We start from the raw sequence: 21,779 nt of genomic DNA, 5'->3' as shown, positions 1-21,779 counted from the left end.
AGCGGCTCTTGGGGTCGGTGTTAATCAAAATATATGAGTTGATGTGATTGGCTACGGTGGAGGTGTAACCTGGCACTATGTGAAAGCCGAACACTGATTTATACACTATATGATTGGAATTGATCAGGTAACAACAGCATTTATGCGGAGCAAAAGCGGCGGAGTTATGCCCGGCACTGCATAAAGACCGAGTACTGATTTATAAGACATTTTGATGGGACTTCGTCAGCTTCAGGTGCATGTATAGGGTCAAAGGCATCGCTTGACGGCCTACACAAATTGACAGTCTGTACAAATTGACAAGCCCGAGCTATTGGTGGGCGCTACGGGCGGAGTAGCATGAACTAACGTTATATATCCCTGCTTTGCCTGCCTAACTTAATATAACTTAGACTTTAGGCGCCTTGGAGAATTGCTGGTGAAGAATTATCTTTAGTATCTTGTCTGATCCATGCCTTGATTGCTCTGCTTCAAATCCATCTAACGATAGCCCACCACGACGCCACTCGTTCCTTCTTGACTTCTAAATTACTTCCTCTAGTCAAGAACTCGATAAGCTAGAGCTCGCTGCGATCCTCCGCGAAGTAAATAATCGATAATAGAATAATCGTCGTTGTTACGAGGAGCAACGGTGGCATGAATATTTGTGTACTGGTGGTTGACGACGTGTTAAGCTTTCTTTAGACGCAGACGGCGCCGTCGTTGTTGGCGGTTTAAATGCTACGATTTACGCGGTATATTTCTCGGCTAAAGCTGACGTCCGCGCTGCTATCCATCCTGACTACGGCGTCGGTCGAGATAAAGCAAAGATTAGAGGCCTGCTTGCGGCGGAAGAATGAGGCATGGCTACGGCGGCCGTCGCGACTGATAGTGCCCGCGTCGACGACGGCGCAGATATGCTCCGCGGCGGGATAATCAGTCGCGTCAATAGACTTGTATCCGCGTGTGGTGTAGCGAACGGTCAAATCGTTATACAAGCAGTGGAGCTCTTGAAATCCGCCCCTTGGCCTCACGCAGACGCGGATGCGTCAGTCGAGGGACGCACTCGTATCCACGGCATCCTGTGCATAGATTCTATCTCACTCGGGAATCTGAATGATGCAGGCTTGGTCGTGGCGAGCGAAAGCCATGACGGTATTATCGCGGCCGAAATGATGCGTTCATTCAGGCCACGCCTCGCTTTCTTCAATGATACTGGCTTTGGGGTCGATCGTGCGGGTGCCGCCTGCTTGCCTGTTCTCGATTCTGATGGCATTGTCGCTGTTACGGTCGCCGCGGACTCGGCGTGTATCGGTGACAACAGGTTGACGCTTATACAGGGCATTATCTCGGCTGTAAACGAAACGATATACGGAATAGGGGCTAGGGTTGGGGAGACAGCCCGGAGAGAGCCTAAATTATAATACGTAGAAAGATGAAAAAGCCACCCACATTAAATCTATACTAATCCTATCCGCCAAAGCCCCTTATTCCTTGTGTTTTAAACGCAGTAGTCGCACCGTTCCATGCCAAGGCAGCGGTCTTTAATAGTGGGACGATCGAGCGCAGTCACAGTTTGGTCTAGATGCTGTCGGAGGGTTGTCTCCTTATCGAGAGCGGACACGCCCGTTCGCGTATATTCTTCTCTCGTAGCATTAATATCTAGCTAGAGCTTGGACGGCGGAGGTCATGAAATAGGGAGCGCAGGAAGTCTGTTCGATATATTATCCGCATTTTTAACCGATACTATGAGGCTATACGACTTTCTATGCACTACGACCTAGATATTTAGCACATCGATACCTAGCCCTAGCGTGCTCATCACTACGAGTATAGACTCGACATATAATACTCTACGCGAGCAAAGCACAGCGATAACAGGTGATATAATGCCCCTTATCGAGCTGGACTTTTCAGCCTTTTAGCAAGTAGAACTTTGGTGGTAACGTGGCTTTACGGCCAAAAGTGAAGGACTGAGGCACCATGTAATTTTAATGCCGTTTCCAAGTCGGAATTCTTTCTTTCAATCTTAGCATCACCGATACGGTACTGTAGAGAGGTTTAATGACAGGCCGGGGTGTCCTGCTCGCTGGGCATTCTCACTCCCTTAATATCCTACGTCTTGGTGTTCAGGTGTGGACGCTGGTCATTGGAAAGATCGACGCCGGAGACATTGACGACGGCTTGCCACGCGGCTTCCTGGTTGGCGCGATCGTGAAAGTGTGGGTGATGTATCGCCTTGATTGGGCCGGTGAGCTTCGTGGGCGCTGAGGCGAAGAATTGCCTTGAGGCGTCGGTTCCGAACTTCGATGCCTGGAGATACCAATGAGCGGCGATATCAGGAGTCTAGATCATACCAAGAATGAGCTTCACCAGCGGTATTATCAGCCACTTCAAGGCCGGGCCAGCGTTACGGGCCACCTTAGTGTCCGGCGCGCTATCGAGCGACACAGCGTACACAACCATGCCGGAGGGTAGCCGGCGCGACAAGGCAGCAACCCACCAAGCTATTATGAGCTTCGCGTTGGCATACGCCCGGTTGGGCACGTACTTCATGTTCGGCCCGTTGCGCAGAAGGGCTTCAATAGCGGCTGTTCGGTCACCCTGATGGTGTTTGGCCGCGAAAGCCGCGACGTCTATGAAGCTAAACAGGGGCATGTCCCCCCGAGCAGGTTCCGCGCCGGCAATAACAATCCGCGCGTTAAGGCTCAGTAGGTTGGCGCGAAGCAAACCCACAATCAGTTGATGATGGCCAATTAACGGGGCCTGAGAAGCCTTGACGCCCGCCGCAGTGATTACGCGTTTACTCCCCGAGACCATTCCTGCATTGAGCAGTAGAAAATTAAGCGGCCGACTCCGCTTCACGAGCTCAGCGAGGGCGGAGTAAACACTAGACGGCTTATCCAGATCCAGCTCCAGCGGCGTGAAGACCTATGTTGTGGTCTCCCCGGCGAGCTCGGTAGCCGTTTCCTCGACCCGAGCCATGCTGCGCCCGATGACGAGGATCTCGCCCCAGCCGTCTCTGGCAAGAGCGCGGGCTACCGCATAACTGAGCCCTGAAGTGGTGCCGGTGACGAGCGCGATCGAATGTTCTATATATATTTTGTGGCGATGCCTTGCTGGTAATACTAGAAGTGGATATTTACTAGATAATTGCTGTTGTGAATGTTTCTGGCTTACGTCAAGAGAAGACTATACTCTCCGAAGAGTAGCGGCCTGGCCGCTCATATAGAGTAAACTTGGGCCACGCGGGACGCCGTTATATCGTGGTTACGCACAGATACTACTGTCTAGTTATCATCATGGCCTTTAAACACGCCACACAGGGATTACCAGCCTCGATGGTGGAAAGGGAAAGCAATTCAATATTTTACATAATGTTCCGCCCGGAGTGGCCCAATAATGTTCTCTAAGTGCCCACGCTGATAAATACAAACAGTAAAGCATTATTAGTATGATGAACTGTTCCCCAAGGGCATTTCACTTCACAATTCTCATGGGCTACTGCGGTCTAATTTGACATATATAAAGAAGATGGGCAATCCGTTCTGCGGTGCGGCCAATACAATAAGCCATTCGATAAGCGTGAGTCGATACTTCTGCAAGATACTTCTCTAGCATGACGAGTCTAGACTGACTATTGCGCTTTTTAGAGTCCACGCTGAAGAGACATGAATACTATTATCGGTCGCGAAGAGCTGGTCCCACCAGTCGACCTCGATCCTGTATTTCTTGCGCCGGACGAAAGGCGCGATACGACAATAAGCGGCCCGCATGCTCGAGGTGCTTATCTAAGGCTATCGAATACCATTATCCAGCGAACATGACCAAAAACACAGGGTCGAGGGTCCAGTTCAGTGGTGATACAATGACCGAATAAGGCGAGAAGACGTCTTCATTCCTGGCACATTTCCGCGGCATCGAAGATTGTCAAGCAGCAAGTAACAACAATGCGCCGCCTATATCAGACCTAGAGTTCGTAAACATCGAAGAGAAATATCTTGACTAGGATAACCTAGATATTGATTTCATCGACTTCATGAATACGCAAAGAAACGGCGAGATGGTTCAGTACCTCTCAACACCTTCGACCAATTATATAGCTTAAGTACAATATACCCTCGTTCCTCTCAGTATATCGATACTGAGTGTGCCAACTTGCAATGTACAGTCACTTATGTAACCGACCTAATATAAACACTAGGACGTCAAGAACTGTCGACCTCATACTGCACACCCTAAAATGCTACCCCCTAATGATACAGCGCCACAACACCCTCCCACCCTTTATCCACTCACGTCTAGTATCTCTCGAAGGCGAGAGCAATACCATGGAGCCACTGACCAACTGCATTAATCTGATGCACATAATCAGCCACGGTGTCCGAGGGAGCCGCAAACTGTTCTGGAAGAATGTACAGCTGGAATGTGAACGTATATGTATAGAGATACGTTGAATTCATCGCGGTAGATCTAATGGAGCTGACGCCCATGTAGCATTTAAGGCTGAACAAATAGGAACTGCTTGTCGCCATGCAAGCCCTCTTAATTTACGTTCTCATTAGGCTGGAAGAAGGCGAGATAGAGTATAATAACTTTGACTCCCTTTTGGGAGCGGCGGTGACTGTAGGTTCTTCTCCGGCCTCCTTCCTCTTGCGTTGGGCCCCAGGAATGATAAACTGTAGGTAATATATCAACGAATACAACAGTTCGTTTAGGACAATATCAGGAACAACCATGATTCCATGCTTTATGATGATCGTCTCAAAACAAACTGGAAAGAATAGATATTTGAGAAATTAAGATGGAGGTTTGGCCTTCCACTTCTGTCTACTCTTTCGGAAAGATACTGATTGACTAAAAAGATTGGCTGTGGTCTGCCGAGTCCTTAACATGGTAGTCTACTTCGACCCAGTAGCGTTATGCATGATCCAAACGGGCCTGATCCTCGGGCCATTGCCGGCGAGGAAACAGCTCTAGGAAGCAAGTGACGAGTTTGCGTGGAAGGTGGAAACTAAAAGAGAACAAGGGTTCCAGACTGACTTTAAACTGGCGGTGAATAGTGAGCTGGTGAAGCTCGAGGAAGATTATTTATACTGTGACGACGCGGTATTGCTATGTCAGTCCTTAGATACTACCAGGATCTCGGCGACGAGCAATGCACATCCTTAAGAGAAATGGTGCTCGGGCATGGATGGATTCAGCGGGCTAGTGATGCTAGCTACTTTGTTAGTGGTATAGTTGAATTTTCATCATCGCGTTGGTCATTGACATTAGGACGTGATTGCTAGAACTTAGTCTTACCCTCACTATCCCCAGAGTATATACCCTCTATTTGGTGTTTGATCACCAGCCGGTATATTCACGATATCGCGACGATCCAGGTTTTAGCGAGCGATCCTGAGGTCGAAAAGGCTTAGGTTGAACCTCTTCTCATTATCACTACCAGATTATACATTCGTTAAATCTGTAACAGCTTTAGGTAAGTTTGGTTGCCCGTGGTTCTCTTTATTATCAAGTAGGTATACAAGGCAGAAGACGCTTAACAATGTGGAAGAAAGATTAGGGCCCTAGCTACTTCTCCTTTCCAAACAGCGCCCGTCGAAACATCTCCTCCGCCTCGTCAAGGGGAACTTGGTTATGAAAATAGATGATTCCGAGATTGCTGACAATATCAAAAGTAGATACATAATCCACTCCTAACGCTTTCTCCTTTCCGGACAGCCCTCGCCGATACACTCTCCTCTGCTTTGTCAAGCTTGCCTTAATCTTCATAGAGAACACCAAATAGTTAACAATCGCGAAATCAAAGCTATGGTCTGCACCTATTGTCTTCTCTGTCCCAGCTAGCGCCCGTCGATCTATCTTCTCCGCAGCTCCAAGTTGCACCTGGCTTTGTAGTAATTATGGAATAGGATATACTTTCTCGGGTCGATCAAAAATAAGACCAGGGTTAGATTTGACAGCCTCTGGAGTCATATAAGGTGAGGGTAGTAGATATTATGGAAAGGGAATAATGTGTTTTGTTATTCTCCACGTCAGAATCAAGGACGAGAATAAGAAACACCACGGGGATAGGAACTTACCTGGGTGGTAGTCACCAGTCAAGGTGCGATCGCCCATAGAACTAGCTCCCACAATCTCAGTGTCTTGGGCACTAATTTCCATTCTAGACCCGAAAGTGGATGTGTTCCCAAGATCGCTCTTTGAAAATGGAGCCTAATAATCTCGTGTAGCTTCTGTATCCTGCTGAGACACCGTTATTTATAGCTACCCGTGGCTCACCCCGAATAATGCTATATAGGGTGGAGACCATTGTTATCTCACCTACTAGATTATCATGTAGAGCTAAACACGCTAGCTTATTCTTTGACTTAGAGAAACCGAAGGCTTCTTTATACTCGGCAAAGACATCGTGGATTCGGCCAACAGACAATGGCGTATCCGAATTTTTGCCACTGCCACTGCGCTCGCGATCACCACTACCTCGAGCAGGTGCACGAGTGTGGACAGCATCGTCCTTGGGCTATTTAATACCTCTATCTTGCTCTTGGCCTGTACAATTAGCGGTATCGTACTTCGTCGAGTAGTCTGTAGTGTTCTTTTCTTGATTCGTGACTGGATCGATACACCCTCTAGGCAACTCTAGTGATCGATCGCCAGTATACGCTAAATCCATGACTTCGTAGGTGCGTCTATCGCCATTAAGGATAGTGCTATCTTGGTATATATTAAAAGACTGATCATCGCCTAGTATAAACGGCTTCTCTAGAATAACACGTCAATATATACAGTCCAACTATACTTCACTATAGTATAGAGACTCTTTCGACTCACCTTAACTAGCACTGACTTACACGCTTAAGACAGTCCCAGCATTTAAACAGGCAATTATCTCCTTGCTGTTGCCCTCGCGACCGCCATCCGCGCCAGTTCTATCGACCGAGGCTCGAGATAAGATCGCATTGGAGTTGAAGTTGTTTCTTGTTCTAAATCGTGTTTTGTTCTGTCTAAATATCTCTTGGAGAGATAGAAGGTCGCTGGTGTCGCTGTCATAGTTAATATCATTATTATCCTCGTCAGGGAGTGCTCCCTTGTTAGGGTTGACTTTTTCATTGTATATTATATTGTTAATATGATCTCTAGCCATTCGAATACTATGGTCGTTAAGATCATCATATATTAATCCCCAAAGTTGATGAGATATAGTTAAATCCAAGAAATCGACGGAATCCGCTTTGCCTATAGATTCCGACTGAATCTGAGATTTAAAGCTTTATGTTACGTTTCGCTTCACCAAGGGTGTCACTGCATGTATCGTTTCCTGATAAGTGGGAAGTATAAGAGGCGAGGTCACTAAGAACGAAGTACTTAAGCGAGTACTAGAGCGAAGTGATCACAGCCCAAAATATATGGGTATAATCGTGAACAAAGTTGACTACATAGTAAGTCTATATAATGACCGTATATATATATATTAGTGGTGTTGTGTTGTTTTGCTATAATGTTATAATACTGCCCACCACAGCACCATAGTACTACATCATAACACCTTCTTTCCTAAACGGGAAATCACGTGCGCCAGCCTCGCTCGCGAGACTACCTCGCTTAACTTGCCTCTTCCTGTCGTCCCATGATCACGGGTTAGTATACAGCCTATAGGCAGACCAACTTATAACACTTTCCCCCTTCTAGATTTATTCATTATTCACAACGTATATAAGATAAACGCTTCTTCTTGGTTCTTCTCTTCTTCTTTCTTCATGACTAACCATGCAGGCCTTCCGTGTTAAGAAGCCGTCTCGTGAAAAATCGAAGTCTTCTAAGCCTCTTATTTCTTAGTTCGTTTATTAACATTAACTCGCCAATTCTATCTTTATCCCCGAGAATATCGCCATGGTTGCTTACTCGCAGTGTATAGTCTATAGAGCTATATGTTATTATAATCGCGCGCAATCAATAAAGTGCGCTGAGTGTATCTGTCATTAGCGTGACTATGATAAGACTTTTACCCTAGCCGAATTTCGCCGAGTAGATAAAGAAAAGAAGGCCTTTTAACGTAAATCCCGCGAGCACTAATGTCGAATTCTTTATTTATATATTATAATGATTAAGACGCGTAAAGAGTTATTAAAGGCGATAAACAAGATATTTAAAGCCAAGAAGAATCTGATCTTCATGAAGTCCAAATTAGTGAAGAGTAAGAAGTCGTTAGCGAAGTTAGAAGAGAAGTTTAGTGCTATATTATAACGCGAGATATATACTTTAGATATACTAAATAATCTTCTTAAGAATAGCGAAGTAACTCTAAATAATCTTAACTTCGCCTAGGCCAAAGCCCCTATTGTTACGTTTCGCTCCACCCGGGGTGTCACTGCACGTATCGTTCCTTGATAAGTGGGAAGTATAGGAGGCGAGGTCGCTAAGAACGGAGTACTTGAGCGAGTACTAGAGCGAAGTGATCATAGTCCAAAACGTATGGGTATGATCGTGAACGAAGTTAACTACGTGGTAAAGCTATAGAACGACCGTGTATATATATCCATCACTACTCAGTCTCGCTCAGTGGTGCTCAGGCCAAGCACACTGAGCACATCTGAGCATTCCCGAGTGGTGCTCAGCGGTGCTCAGCGTCCCCAGGGCTGAGCCGGCTAAGCGTATCACGTGATCCGTGCCGTGATTCTTCACACGTGATTTCCTGGTATAGCTTCCTCTCTTGTCCTGGCTATCGTCACAGCTTTGTATACAGCCTGCTCGCAGGCCGATTTGTAACACTTTCCCCTTCCTAGATTTATTCGTTGTCCTCAACGTATATAAGTAAGTGCCTCCCCCTCCTCATGCCCTTCTCTTCTTCCTTTCCCATGGCTTACCATGCCTCAGTTTCGTGTTACTAAGCCCGCGCGCCCCTCAACCCTCCGTCGTCAGAAACTGATCGATCGTATCGAGTCCTTTGGTCGCGAATTGTTCGGTATAGATCGCTGCACACCTTGCCAAAACTCGAACTCCGTCTGTTTCGTCCTCGATAGCTGCAGCAAGTGTTCATCCTACACAAAGAAGGGCGTAAAGTATTGCGACAACACTTTTTCGGATGAAGAGTTTGACTCCCTGACTGCTTAACGAAATCGCCTCGTCGAGGCGGCCCGCCAAAAGGGCGCAGAGCTGGCCCAACTGATTGCCGCCGTCAATAAGGCTCACTCTGAACGCGAGCGTCTTCAGCGTGAGGCCGACCTATTGTTGGAAAAGCAGAAGCAGATGCTGGTGCGGGAGGTCGAATCGCTGGATGCTTTGGATCACGTGGATCCTCCCGAAAAAGCGTTAGCCACTGTTTTTATTGGCATGGATAACAAACAACTCGAGGAGATATTTGAGTTGTTATCGGGGGCCCTTCTAAACTTCGAAGGCCCCATCCCGATTAACCGCCCCTTATAGTTACGTCAGATGTTTGGTGAGTTTTCTCCTTTGTTTCTTCCTTAAATACTCCTTGATCATGTTCCCTGAGAGATATTTCGGTGGTTTCCATGTGTTTTCTTTGTGTCTATATCCTAACCATTTGACCAGGTATCGTAGTTTTCCATTGGTTTTTTAATGATCGAGGATCCCCTCCACATCGTACATCGGTTGTTGGGTTTTCTCATGTATTAGCACCGGTCCTGGTTTGGCGTTCGGTGATGCTTTTTCAAGAAGCGATTTATAGAAAACTGGATAAATGTTTATCCCTCCAGATAGTTCCAATTCAAAGTTCACTAGTCCAAGTTTTCTTTTAATCTTGTAAGGTCCAATCTTAGTGTAATCTAGTTTATCAGATAGTCATTATATTTTAATGTTTTTCCTAAGAAGGTACACTGCCTCCTCTTCTTTGAAGTCTAGTCCCTTAGATCTTCGTCTGTTCGAGCTTTCAACTGTTTTTTGTGATATTTTCTTAAGTTCTTTCTTCAAAAGTTCATGTAGTGATCATAATTTCTCAACCGAGATTGCTACCTTTTCTATAATTAGTTTGATGCCTCTGGCATCCTTATCCATCCTTGGGTGAAACCCGTGGTTTGCGTAGAATAGTGATATTTCTGTTGCTACTGCTTTGTTATTGAATACAAACTGCGCTATAGGTAGTAGCTATATCTAGTCATTCTACTGGAAATTAATATAACACTATAAATACTATTCCAGCGTTTGATTCGTTCTTTCCGTCTGCCTATCGCTCTGTGGGTGAAAAGCTGTTGACAGCTTTTGATGGACTCTCGTGAGGTTCATTAACGATTGCCAGAACTGCGATGTAAACAGCTTATCCCGGTTTAAGTGTATTTCTTTCGGCATCCTATGTCGACTAAAAACGTCCTTATATAGCGCGTACACTAAGTCTTTAGCTATCGATGACTCCTTATATGGGATGAATTCTGCATATTTGGTCAGGATGTCGTTTACCACAAGTATACTGTCGAATTCCACACCCGTGAGAGGTTCTTTAAACTTTGGTAGCTTTATGATGAAATCTAATGCGATGGTATGCCACGCCTTTTCTAGTATCGTTGGCGTTTAGAGTAACCCGTAGGGCTTATGTCTCGTGTGCTTTACTTTGTGGCATGTATCGCAGTTCTTGATGTATTCTGCTACGTCTTTCCTGACCCCTTTCCAGGTAAAGTCCCTCATGACTAATTCAAGTGTCTTCTCGATACCTGGATATCCTGCTGACTTATCATCATGTCGTCCTTTAATGATTTCTTTCTTTTGCTCTTCTGTCAGCTCAATATCGATAAGAGCCAGCACCTCTATCTCAGGTGTTATGTAGATCAAGGCGCTATCTTTTTCCTTGAGTACTACCATGGGCTCTGGTTTAATGTTTTCCATGTAATCTGGCTGTCTGCTAAGCGCGTCTGCCACAGCATTTTCTTTTCCTCGAATGTGATGTATCTTGAAGTCATATAGTGCCAATATTTCGGCCCACCGAACCTGTCTGCGGTTGAGTTCTTTTGTGGTTGTTCAGTATAACAAGTTCTTGTGGTCAGTGTAGATCTAAACTTAATACTTAGCGCCTTCAAGATATACTCTCCATTCCTTGAGACATACCACGATAGCGAGTAGTTCCTTGTCGTGGATATCGTAATTCAACTCCGGCCCTGTCATTCTCTTTAAGAAGTACGCGATTATCCAGGTCTTACCATCTAGCCCTTTTTGCGTGAGGCGGGCTCCGATCGCTTCGTCCGATACATCTGTCTCTACCTGGCATTCCAGCTTAGGGTCAAATATCGCAAGTACTAGCGCCGTCGTGATGGCTTCTTTAAGGCGTTCGAATGCCTTCCTGCATTCTGGTCCGAACTTAAACGAGATATCCTTCTTGGTAAGGTTCGTTAAAGACACTGCGATCTTCGAAAATCCCTCAATAAATCTTTAATAGTAGTTGAGTAGTCCAACGAAAGACTGTACTTCCATGACATTCTTAGGTTCTGGCCAGTCCTTAATTAGCGCTATTTTATCAGGATCCACTTCGATATCCTGATCAGATATGATGTGGCCTAGAAATCGGATCCGTTTTTTGTGGAACTCACACTTGCTGAGTTTTAACAATAGATCCTTTTCTTAAAGTTTCCTTAGAACCTTTCGAACATGCCGCACATGTTCCTTGTATATCTTCGAGAATATAAGTATATCGTCTAAGTATACAACTACGAAGTCATCGAGATATTCTTGTAGTGTGTCGTTGATCAGTTCCTGAAAAGATACCGGGGCGTTAGTCAATCTAAACGGCATAACACAATACTCGTACAACCCAAAGCTAGTTTTGAAAGCCGTTATCCATTCATGGCCTTCCTTCATCCGTACTCAGTAGTAGGCGTCCTATATATCGAGCGCGATAAAGTATTTTGCATCAAGGAGTCTGTTCTGCAGCTCCTTAATCAAGGGTAGTGGGTATCGGTTCTTCCTAATGATCGCATTAAGTGGTCGGAAATCAATGCATGGTCGAAGAGATTCATTCTTTTTTGGGGCGAACAGCACACTGTGTGCTATGGATGACTTGGATGGTCGAATAAAGCCTTTCTTTAAGTGAGTCTTTATGTACTCCTTGAGGAAGCTTTCTTTCTTTGGGGATAAGGGTCGAAGCTAATCGTTATGCTTCGGCACTTTCTCTTCTTCGAGCGTTATTTCATGGTCTCATGGCTTATGCTCTGATAGCGTGGCCATGCCTTCTCTTTCTTTGAAGATATCTGCGAAGTCCTTGTATTCCTTAGGTAGGCTTTTCTCTTATATTTTGTTTAAGGCCCTTCTCCTGGGTTGCACCTATATCGCCCTTTATAGGGGTATAATGGAAGTTGATCGTTTCTTTCTCTTTGTCTTCCCGTGACTATAATTTGGGAAGGACAAGGTTCCTTCTTTCCAGTCTATCACTGGCGAGTGTTCTTTTAGCCACTTCATCCCTAGAATGATATCATACTTAATCGGCATCATATCAAGCTTGACCTGCTCTCTATGCTCTCCAATCTCTAGATAGGCGTCGCGAATCTCCTGTCATATCCATTCATTATTGTACTCATCTAGCGTCTCGTCTACCATAAAAACCGAGTATAGATTCTTTTTTCGTTGCTTATTCAGTCTTACTGCTGTTTTTAGTAACACGTAGTCTCGGCTTACTTCGCTATCGATCATTACTTAAATAGGCTCATCAGCTAGTCTGGCGCTGAAGACCAATGACATTGAACGCTGAGTCTATACCATGTTGATATGGCGTTTCCGAGGCTTTTTTCTGTTGCGCGGGACCTTTCGCCTCATGATAGATTCTTCGCCTAGTTTTTTGGCACATCGTTTATGATTATATCCTTGCTTCCGAAAACATATAGAAGCACCTCGATCAGTGGTTCGATCATATTCTTCGTCGTGAGATATGCGTGTATTCTGGGTGCATAGGTGCATATCGTGTCAGTACACCACTTTTTGGCTAACACGAGGACTTTGTCCTTTTCGCTTATTTCGGGGTCGAACTCCAGGTGATAATGTGATGCTCCGTTCAGACAGTTTGTCCGCTCACATTTTACTGGCCTCCAAAACGGGGTTAAGAACCAGAGGTGTATTTTAGTTGTCTTGGTAACGACAAACTTGAACAAGTTATTCTCATTAAATTCTTTAGGGGTACCGATTACCATAAAATCTTCCGACTTATATAGTAGATAATATGTTTCGCTCCTAATCACATCGTGTATATGTTCTCTCTCATGCGAATATCGCTTGTCGTGACACAAGCATAAGATTATAGAAACCTAGTGAGCATTTAAGTTAGTGTAGAGGCTGTACCTCCGGACCCCTTCTGCTGTCTGGACCTAATGATATATTCTTATGACCATAACGTCCCTCGTCCTTTCTTCTTCGATATAGTGTCTCGCCATGTCTTGGTCAATCTCTTCTGGGGTTAGATCGTCACATTCTTTAAATGAGAAGAAGTAGGGTTCTCTGATATCAGTCTAATATGTATAAGGAGCTAGGCCTAGGCACCTGAAGCATCGCTATATAGATACTGGCCTCCTTTCCTCCTACTCCTGAGCATAGTTCAGCTTGAGCCCATTATTGACCATACACGTCCCGGGTACTCCTTCCTCGTAGTAGATCCAGTTCAGCGTCTCGATAACCGCGTGACAGTACCCGTGAAACAACACGATGTCACACTCGGGCTTAGAGTCGCTCGAGTCCGATTCTTCATCGAATATAAAATCGTAACGGTCCTCCCCTAGTACATCGTGTGTGTGAGTGGGTCCTTCATACATTCCTTCATATTTTGTCACGAGTACTAAGTCTTCCTTATCCCTCAGACTTCCTTTAGGATCGAATCTTTTATGTTTCGTGGCGCAACCCCTTCTACACACTTGGGTGCATAGTATATTCTTTCAGTACTTCGTTGTGAGTACTGCCACACTGCTATGATTAGTAATTATTCTGTATTTTTCTTCGTGTCGTGTCTCTGTTGTTGGTGCAGTCGTTCTCTGGGTGTCGAACTCCACCCAGACGAACGTTTCGTCTTCTTCTTGGTCGCTGGGTTCGTTATTTTCTTTATTGGAGTTGTCGTCGAATGAAAAATAATGGATTATAGGCATTCCTTATATATCGTGTATATATAGATGGGACCCTCCGATACAGTTAGGTTCTTGATAGATACGCATGATAAGGATATACTCTATTGGCTATTTTCCTCGATATAGGCTTAAGAAGATTCTGTCCCCTCTTCTGATCCAATAATGTGTTTATACCATCACCAGCGTTTCCGCTCTGCTTATGAGGTCATAGGTGCTTACGACTTCCCAGTTCATCTGACTCGGGGTCCATTCCCATAGCAGTTTAAACAAGAACTAATATCGTTCTCCTCCTGCCAGGTGAATATAAGGTTCTTCAAAACTATATTGCCAGAAGCACCTTTCCAGCCTCAGTGGTATCCAGTCTTGCTCGACATTAGTGTGTGGGCTAAACACGGCCCCATTGGTGCCATGTTCCCAATAACAGGTCCTGATCCGTGCAAACCCGTATCCAACGCTAATTATTTCGTATGGTGATGATCTCACTTCCATCATGGCCATTGTTTTAGGCTCTTCTCAGTCGACTTCCTTTCTCTTGGATTTTTTGCTTCGACGATTCTTGCGCTTCTTTCCGTGAGGGAACTATCCTGCACCCTGCTTATCAGAGTAGTGAATAGGGTAGTTATTGTCATGATAGGCTATCCATAATAAGTTTGCGTGTTTTGGCCACTCTTCATCAGTCTTTCGTGTCGTGGCTATTTCATCCTGCTAACCTCGGCCAGGATAGGTTCCTGCGGTGTTGATAATCTCTTCACTATTGATCATTAACAGTGGTACTGAGGTCGCTCCCTCTGTCTGGGCTCCTTCGGAGTTCCCCTTCTGTGCTTTCTCAGCGCGGCTAGCCTGTTCTGAGTTGTCTTTCTTGAGGCCATCCAGGTATGCCTTCATCATTTGTTATCTTTTGGGTTCTAGGCTTCTTAATCCCCGGATCTGTTCTTTACTCTCAAGTCTTAGGCGCTTAAGTTCTTTCTTAATTGGAGTGTCGGCCTTTTCTTCTTCAATATCGGCTTCAATTATATACAGTCCCACGGGCTTTATACCGCATTCGTTAGCCCTATGTCCCGGATTTCCACAGTTATAGCACAGGTTTTCCTTTTTGCGTTGTTCTCGCTCCTTATTGGATAGCCCTTTGTGTTGGAACTTGCCTTTTGGTCATGAGGACTGGCCTTGTTCAACAATATCAAGATCTATCGAATCACCATAAGACTAATAGTTAGTGCGCTTGCCCTTATAGTACGCGTCACCTGTCTTTTCATGATATCCTTTCCTCTCCAATCCTAACTTGTATAGCCAGTTATCAATTTCGATGACTTTATTGATTAACCCCTAATACATGTTAGGCCTCTCCAATCCCAACTCCTTTTTTATGTTGTCCTTTAAGCCAGTGTAGAAGGCAGCGACAAGTACATTGTCGTCTCAGTCCAGTTTGGCCTGAAGCCTCTTGAATAGGGCATAGTACTGCGCGGCCGACCCCTTCTGCTTGAGTTGGTAGATTCGTTGGGCCGCGGCCTGCTCCTCCCCTGGAGTTCCAAATATCTGCTTGAGTCGTTCCATGAATGTCGCGAAGTTAGAGAAAATGGCAATAGTTTCCGGGTCCTTTTGTTCTTCGAGGGACGTCATGTGGTCCATCATGATGGGTTTAAACCAATGGAAGGCTGATCCCCTTATGTGAAGTCCCGCGAATAAGACCTTGTCTTCATGGGTGACATACCTGATATGGTTCAACTTGAAAGTCGCGATAAGTTGGGTGACAAACAGCCCCAACTTCTCACGAGATTCATAGAACACGTCAACCTTGGTATCGTCCTTGCCGTGATTGCCATAGTTGCTATAGCTGGAGGTGACAGTGGAGGTGGGTCCTGGTGTGGGTGCGCCTAGCGCGGCGGACCGAACCGACCCAGTAGGGGATGGTGAGCGAATAGGAGCTTTGGAGCTGGACATCGTGTTAAATACTTCCAATCAAGTGGTAGTCAAAGTGTTACGTTTCGCTCCACCCGGGGTGTCACTACACATATCGTTCCTTGATAAGTGGGAAGTATAGAAGGCGAGGTCGCTAAGAACGGAGTACTTGAGCGAGTACTAGAGCGAAGTGATTATAGTCCAAAACGTATGGGTATGATCGTGAACGAAGTTGACTACGTGGTAAAGCTATGGAATGACCGTGTATATATATTTGTCACTGCTCAGTCCCGCTCAGTGGTGCTTAGGCCAAGCACACTGAGCACGTCTGAGCATTCCCGAGTGGTGCTCAGCGGTGCTCAGTGTCCCCAGGGCTGAGCCGGCTGAGCGTATCACGTGATTCGTGCCATGGTTCTTCACATGTGATTTCCTGGTATAGCTTCCTCTCTTGTCCTGGCTGTCGTCACAGCTTTGTATACGGCCTGCTCGCAGGCCGATTCGTAACACCTATCTTCAAGTCTATTAATTAAAAAGTCATTTAATTAAATAATACTTAGTTACTATTTATCGAGTAAGGTTTTCTTTCGATTTTCAAGAATTTTCTTTTTCTTTATATTCTAACTATTTAATTAGATAATATATCTTTCCTTTAACTAATTTATAGTCTCGAATTTCTTCGATATTATACATTGATTATCGGGTTTCTTTATGTATTAGTACCGATCCTAACTTGGCGTTTAATAATGCTTTCTTAAGGAGTGATTTATGGAAAACTAGGTAGATATTTATCTCTTTAAATAATTTCAATTCAAAGTTCATTGATCTAAGCTTTCTTTTGATTTTATAGGGTTCGATTTTAATATTGTAGTGAGTCGGGAGGTGTATATCCCTCTCTAGAGAGGTGACTAGGATATAGTGGGCCCTGGGCCAAGCAAGCGTGTATCTAGGTCAAGGGGCCTAAGCAAGTGTTTCTTTTCCTCTTTTTCTTCAGGCAGACATGCAGACTAGACAGAGAATAGACATGAGTAGCCATGAACACCAGCAAGTAAGTACACGCACGCATGGAATCGATTGAGAACAAGCAACTACAGAGCGCACACAGAAAGGTGTGCATAGTCAACATGTGTATATAGAGACCGTGTACAGAGTGATGCGCGGCGACAGCGAAGTCCTAACCAAGTCCACAGTGTTCTCTATAGACTCCAGGTGCACCGCGCGCTTCGGCGCACCGTCAAGTGTGGTCTGGAGCAGACAATCAAGTGCTGCGAAAGAAAGAAGGAGTGTTCCACGAGCGTCTCTCAGTTCCCGACTCATGTTACAAGATTGACTACAGCCCTGTGCACCTGGTGCTTCTCTCTTTACTTCTGTTATAATATATAAGGAAACCTAATAACCAATATACAATATAGAAGCCATCCTAGACGTTAAAGTCGAGAGAGAACAACGGCTCTATCTAACAAAGTGGTTAGGATACAACAACTCAGAGAACACATAGGAACCAGAAGAACACCTTACCCAGATACGTGAGATAATTCGGCAGTATCACCGAGACCAGCAAAATCGAAATCCACCATTGAGTCACCCCAGGCGAAGGGCTTAGATAGCGAGAAAGCTATCTATAGCTCTTAGTCATTAGTGTCCTCCAGGTCACCTAATATATCCAGGGCCTCGGCTTCCTAAACTAACATCTCGGACTAACGGGCGGTCAGTTTGTCCAGTCGCTCATCTAACTTCATTTCCTTCTCTTGCGCCGCGGCCAGCGCGGCAAAGGCGGATGTAGCTACGGCAGCCAGGCGAGCTACTTCGGCACGCTGATCTTTGACTGACTTCTTGAGCGCCTCTTTCTGGCGCTTCAGACTGTCGAACTTAATGTCTGAGAAATAACTATCACAATACTGTACATTTGACGCGGTATAGTTATTGCATTTCGTGTATCCCTTGATCATGTAGTAGACCAAGTTCTGCTCTTGATAACGGGAATATCGACTCATTCCGGTTTGCTTGACCCCAACGGAACGGATTCGTTTGGCAATGTTCAGTCGGCGAGAGGTGGAGGAATCGAGGCGTTTACAGAGACATTACTGTGGCATGGTGAGCCATGGTCGAAGAAAGAACAATAGATATACAGGGGAGACTCACCTTATATACATTGAGAACAACAAACGAATCTAGGAGGGAGAAAGTGTTACGAACCAGGCCTTTTATAAGGCTATAGACTAAGCTGTGACGATAGCCACTCAGCGCTATTACCTTCGTTGCACGTAAGTCGAAGGAGCGGGATCACGTGACCAAGCCAAGACCGTGGGCTCTGTCACGAGGATACAAAGAGGACAGAGCCTAATAGCTTTTATGGCTCTGCGGGCTCTGCTTACAGAGCCCACAGAGCCTAGGGGAGCCACTAATTCCACGATCTATATATTCACGGTCATTATATAGACTTATTATGTAGTTAACTTCGTTCACGATCATACCCATACATTTTGGTTGTGATCACTTCGCTCTAGTACTCGCTCAAGTACTTCGTTCTTAGTGACTTCGCCTTTTATACTTCCTACTTATCAGGAAACAATATGTGCAGTGACACCCCAGATAGAGCGAAACATAACACCTGCGATCATGGTAATCTCTTCACTATTCGTCCATGGAGGTGGCCTCAGAGTCACTCCCTTTGTTCAGGTCCCTTTAAGTATCCTCTTCTGTGCTCTTGAAACGTTGCTAGCTCGCTCGGGTTCTTTATCGGAGGATTCGAGAGCCGCCTAGTATTTAGCCTCCCTAGTTTGAACCTTAGTGTTCAGCTTCGCCACTCCTTCCCCGAAATGTTTCATCCAATTTTTTGCAGGAGTGTTAGCCTTTTCTTCTCTTGCATCGGTTCTTGCTTTCATTATATATAGTTCTAAGGGCTTTCTATCGCATTCTTTAGCCCGATATTCGGATTCACCATAGGTGTAGTATAGGTTATCTTTCTTTTGTCGCTCTCGCTTCTTGGTTAACAGCCCCTTACGTTGGAATTTGCTCTTCAGTCGTAAGGACTGACCTCTTTTCATAGTGTCAAGGTTCATTAGGTCTCCATAAGAATAACCTTCGCTCTTATTTCCACTAAATAGGCCTCCAGTTCGTCCTCGATATCCCTTCTTTTTGAGCCTTCATTTGTAGAGCTAGTTATCGATCTCGATTGACTTGTCGACGAGCTCTTTATAATCCGTTGGTCGTTTAGCCCCCAACTTATCTTTAATAATATCCTTAAAACCGTTATAGTATATAGCGATATAGACATTATCTTCCCAGTCTAACTTCGCCTCAAGCCTCTTGAAGAGAGCGTAGTAGCTGGCAGCAGACCCGGTCTGCTTGAGTTGATGAATGCGTTGTGATGCTGCTTGTTTCTCACCTGGGGTCCCGAAGAGTTGTTTCAACTTTTGCACGAAGACATTAAAACTGGCAAAGATTTCCTTAGTCTCGTTATCCTTTTAGGCTTCTAGCGAGGTTAAATGGTTCATTAGAATCGATTCGAACCAATGAAAAGCGGATTCTCTTATATAGAGGGCTACGTAGAGGACTTTGTCTTCGTTTCTGGGGTACGTAGTCTGTTTGAGTTTAAATAACGCACTGAGCTGTGTGATGAATATACCTAACTTGGCGCGATCCCCATAAAAGGCCTTAACCTTTAAGTCCTTATCAGTGACAGTATTGGCGGTTGACATGATGGAACTAGTTAGTGTTCCTTAAATAGATCCGGTTGGTGAGGGTGACCTAATAGTTGGTGCTCGGGAGCTGGATATAGTCTATACTTCCAGTCAAGCGGTAGTCAAAGTGTTACGTTTCGCTCCACCGAAGGTGTCACTGCACGTAGGGTTTCCTAACAAATGAGAGATGTAGGGTATGGCCTGAGAGCGTGGTAGCTATGAGCGATAGTTCTAAGCGAAGTGATCACAGACCAAAACGTATGGGTATGATCGTGAATGAAGTTGACTATATAGTAAGTCTATATAATGACCGTGTATATATATACCGCCTCCTCTGCCTTCTCTGTTGCTATGTCTGAACATAGTGAACAGAGGAACAGAGGTCACGTGATCCCAGGGGTCGTAGCCTGCCCGTGATCCCGTGTTTGTCGGCAATCCTTCCCCTCGTGGAGGTTTGGCTGTTGTCACAGCTTCGTATGCGGCCGGTGGCCAGGCTGATTCGTAACATTAGTATATAAATAGACAAGAGAATAGCTGATTGATCGAGCCAAAAAAATCGACTTCGAAAATATCCCTGTGGTAGAGTTGCAGTATATTGATGACTATGTTGAATATTTTAACGAGGGTTTTTTCATAAACCCCTTGTTAAGTCTGTGCACCTTTGGATGTCCAACATAGAGGCGACTCGATGCAGACTCTAGTTCTGTCTAAGTTCTACCCCTCTCAGCTTCTTGCCGTGAGTGTACAGTCCGTCCACAAGCAGTTTTGTCAGAATCTTTCCTTTGTACGGAAGTTCGTTGAGGAATCCCCAATGCATCTTTGTCTTCCAACCTTTGCTTCTCCAGCCGTTCAACGTGCCATGGGGAAAGAACTCGCAGACGGATCGAGGCGTAGGATCGTGAGCGATTATAACTAGAATATTTGGATCTGCATCAAACTCCATGACTGCTTCGACCGATGCTTGTGCCTCAACTGGATTGTGATAATAGGAATGCTCGGATAATGTTACTGTGAAGAAGGGTGTCTAGAATAATAGTCAGCAGGCTCATCGCGAATGGAATACCACTTCATCACTTGGACTTACCGACTTTGCTTCTTGTGGAGCACGGTGGCAACACGTATAATCAGAGCCTAGCCAAGGTGGACTGATGTTATCATTGAAGATACAAAACTCCGGAAGGGTGTCGGGCATTGGCATGGCTTTTGACGGGCGCATAACTCCAGGCATATGACAAGTGTCTCCTGCCAGGAGAACAAAACTGTCACTCGTAGTCCGAACAAGCACACCTATATGGCCTACAGCATGCCCAGGAATATTCAAGATATACATACTCCCGTCGTGAAAGTAGTCGAATGCCTGCAACGACCCGATTGTGAAATCATTCGTAAACTGGACCTCGATAACTTGACGCCCTATAAACTCGGATTCATGAAACACCGAGTCAGGGTTCGATGGGTATCCGGGGAGAAAACTTTCTGTAAATCCAGGACCCACCAGCAGATTTACACCATGCGGTAGTGTCTGTGGAGATCCGGCATGGTCAGGGTGTGCATGGCTTAGTATCACAGCCTCGATGCTATGGGTGTCGATGTTACCCTGGGCAAGGAGATCTGCCACGTCAGATGATACTCTGAGGCCAGGCACATGGCATTCTATCAGTTTTCGGATGCTGGGCACATGGTTTTCCCAGTCCTTTCGGCTACCGAGATCGAAAACTAGTTGTCGACCTGTGGCTGAATGTTTGATATAAAAAACCCATGTAGGGAGATTAAGCCAATTATAGCCTTCGATACTGGGATCAATCAACAGGTGTGGACGCGCAATAGAGTCACAAGTTGAGTTGATAATTGACACATCACATGTGCTTGTGCTCGCTGGTATGTCGATTGTCATGGTGGCTTTGCATACAGATTGCATTCTAGGAGCTCTATCTGGCCAGAGGTGGTGCCTGATTTTGAGGCCGCCACTCTGTATGTACTCCACTCGAGAACCGGAACTACCGGAAATCGGTCACATAGGGGAATGGTTCATTTTCTTGACCACATTTCTTGCGCCGCTGTGAGATACCGCAAGAGCAGAGAAACTGGGGAAAATCGTAAGTTGAAGCTCTACTTTAATCATGCTCTTTATCCACCTCCTATGGTAGACTCACGCGTGTTTCATTGCTGGTAT

The 21,779-nt window shown here is 45.3% G+C and overlaps 6 protein-coding genes across 6 annotated transcripts; 1 reads left to right on the top strand and 5 right to left on the bottom strand.

Moving 5' to 3' along the window:
• Window positions 1-842: 842 nt before the first annotated feature.
• On the top strand, window positions 843-1,403 carry PV08_05175 (uncharacterized protein; the record flags this gene model as incomplete). Its single annotated transcript, XM_016379519.1, has 1 exon — window positions 843-1,403. The coding sequence occupies one exon, from the start codon at window positions 843-845 to the stop codon at window positions 1,401-1,403; it is 561 nt and encodes a 186-aa protein (XP_016238196.1).
• A 691-nt stretch (window positions 1,404-2,094) lies between these two features.
• On the bottom strand, window positions 2,095-2,799 carry PV08_05174 (uncharacterized protein; the record flags this gene model as incomplete). Its single annotated transcript, XM_016379518.1, has 2 exons — window positions 2,095-2,325; window positions 2,353-2,799. 2 exons carry the CDS (start codon window positions 2,797-2,799, stop codon window positions 2,095-2,097), a joined length of 678 nt encoding a protein of 225 aa, XP_016238195.1.
• Window positions 2,800-5,553: 2,754 nt separating this feature from the next.
• Window positions 5,554-6,147, bottom strand: PV08_05173 (uncharacterized protein; the record flags this gene model as incomplete). Its single annotated transcript, XM_016379517.1, has 3 exons — window positions 5,554-5,868; window positions 5,902-5,948; window positions 6,066-6,147. The coding sequence occupies 3 exons, from the start codon at window positions 6,145-6,147 to the stop codon at window positions 5,554-5,556; spliced, it is 444 nt and encodes a 147-aa protein (XP_016238194.1).
• A 358-nt stretch (window positions 6,148-6,505) lies between these two features.
• Window positions 6,506-7,129, bottom strand: PV08_05172 (uncharacterized protein; the record flags this gene model as incomplete). The annotated part of the gene is made up of 2 exons (XM_016379516.1): window positions 6,506-6,695; window positions 6,837-7,129. 2 exons carry the CDS (start codon window positions 7,127-7,129, stop codon window positions 6,506-6,508), a joined length of 483 nt encoding a protein of 160 aa, XP_016238193.1.
• A 10,491-nt stretch (window positions 7,130-17,620) lies between these two features.
• PV08_05171 (uncharacterized protein) lies at window positions 17,621-17,917 on the bottom strand (the record flags this gene model as incomplete). The annotated part of the gene is made up of 1 exon (XM_016379515.1): window positions 17,621-17,917. The coding sequence occupies one exon, from the start codon at window positions 17,915-17,917 to the stop codon at window positions 17,621-17,623; it is 297 nt and encodes a 98-aa protein (XP_016238192.1).
• Window positions 17,918-20,303: 2,386 nt separating this feature from the next.
• On the bottom strand, window positions 20,304-21,500 carry PV08_05170 (uncharacterized protein; the record flags this gene model as incomplete). The annotated part of the gene is made up of 2 exons (XM_016379514.1): window positions 20,304-20,630; window positions 20,691-21,500. The coding sequence occupies 2 exons, from the start codon at window positions 21,498-21,500 to the stop codon at window positions 20,304-20,306; spliced, it is 1,137 nt and encodes a 378-aa protein (XP_016238191.1).
• Between the last annotated feature and the right edge of the window lie 279 nt (window positions 21,501-21,779).

The sequence above is a fragment of the Exophiala spinifera genome, assembly GCF_000836115.1.
Source record: "Exophiala spinifera strain CBS 89968 unplaced genomic scaffold supercont1.3, whole genome shotgun sequence".
Lineage (NCBI taxonomy): Eukaryota > Fungi > Ascomycota > Eurotiomycetes > Chaetothyriales > Herpotrichiellaceae > Exophiala > Exophiala spinifera.
This window is presented reverse-complemented; position numbering and strand designations above follow the sequence as displayed.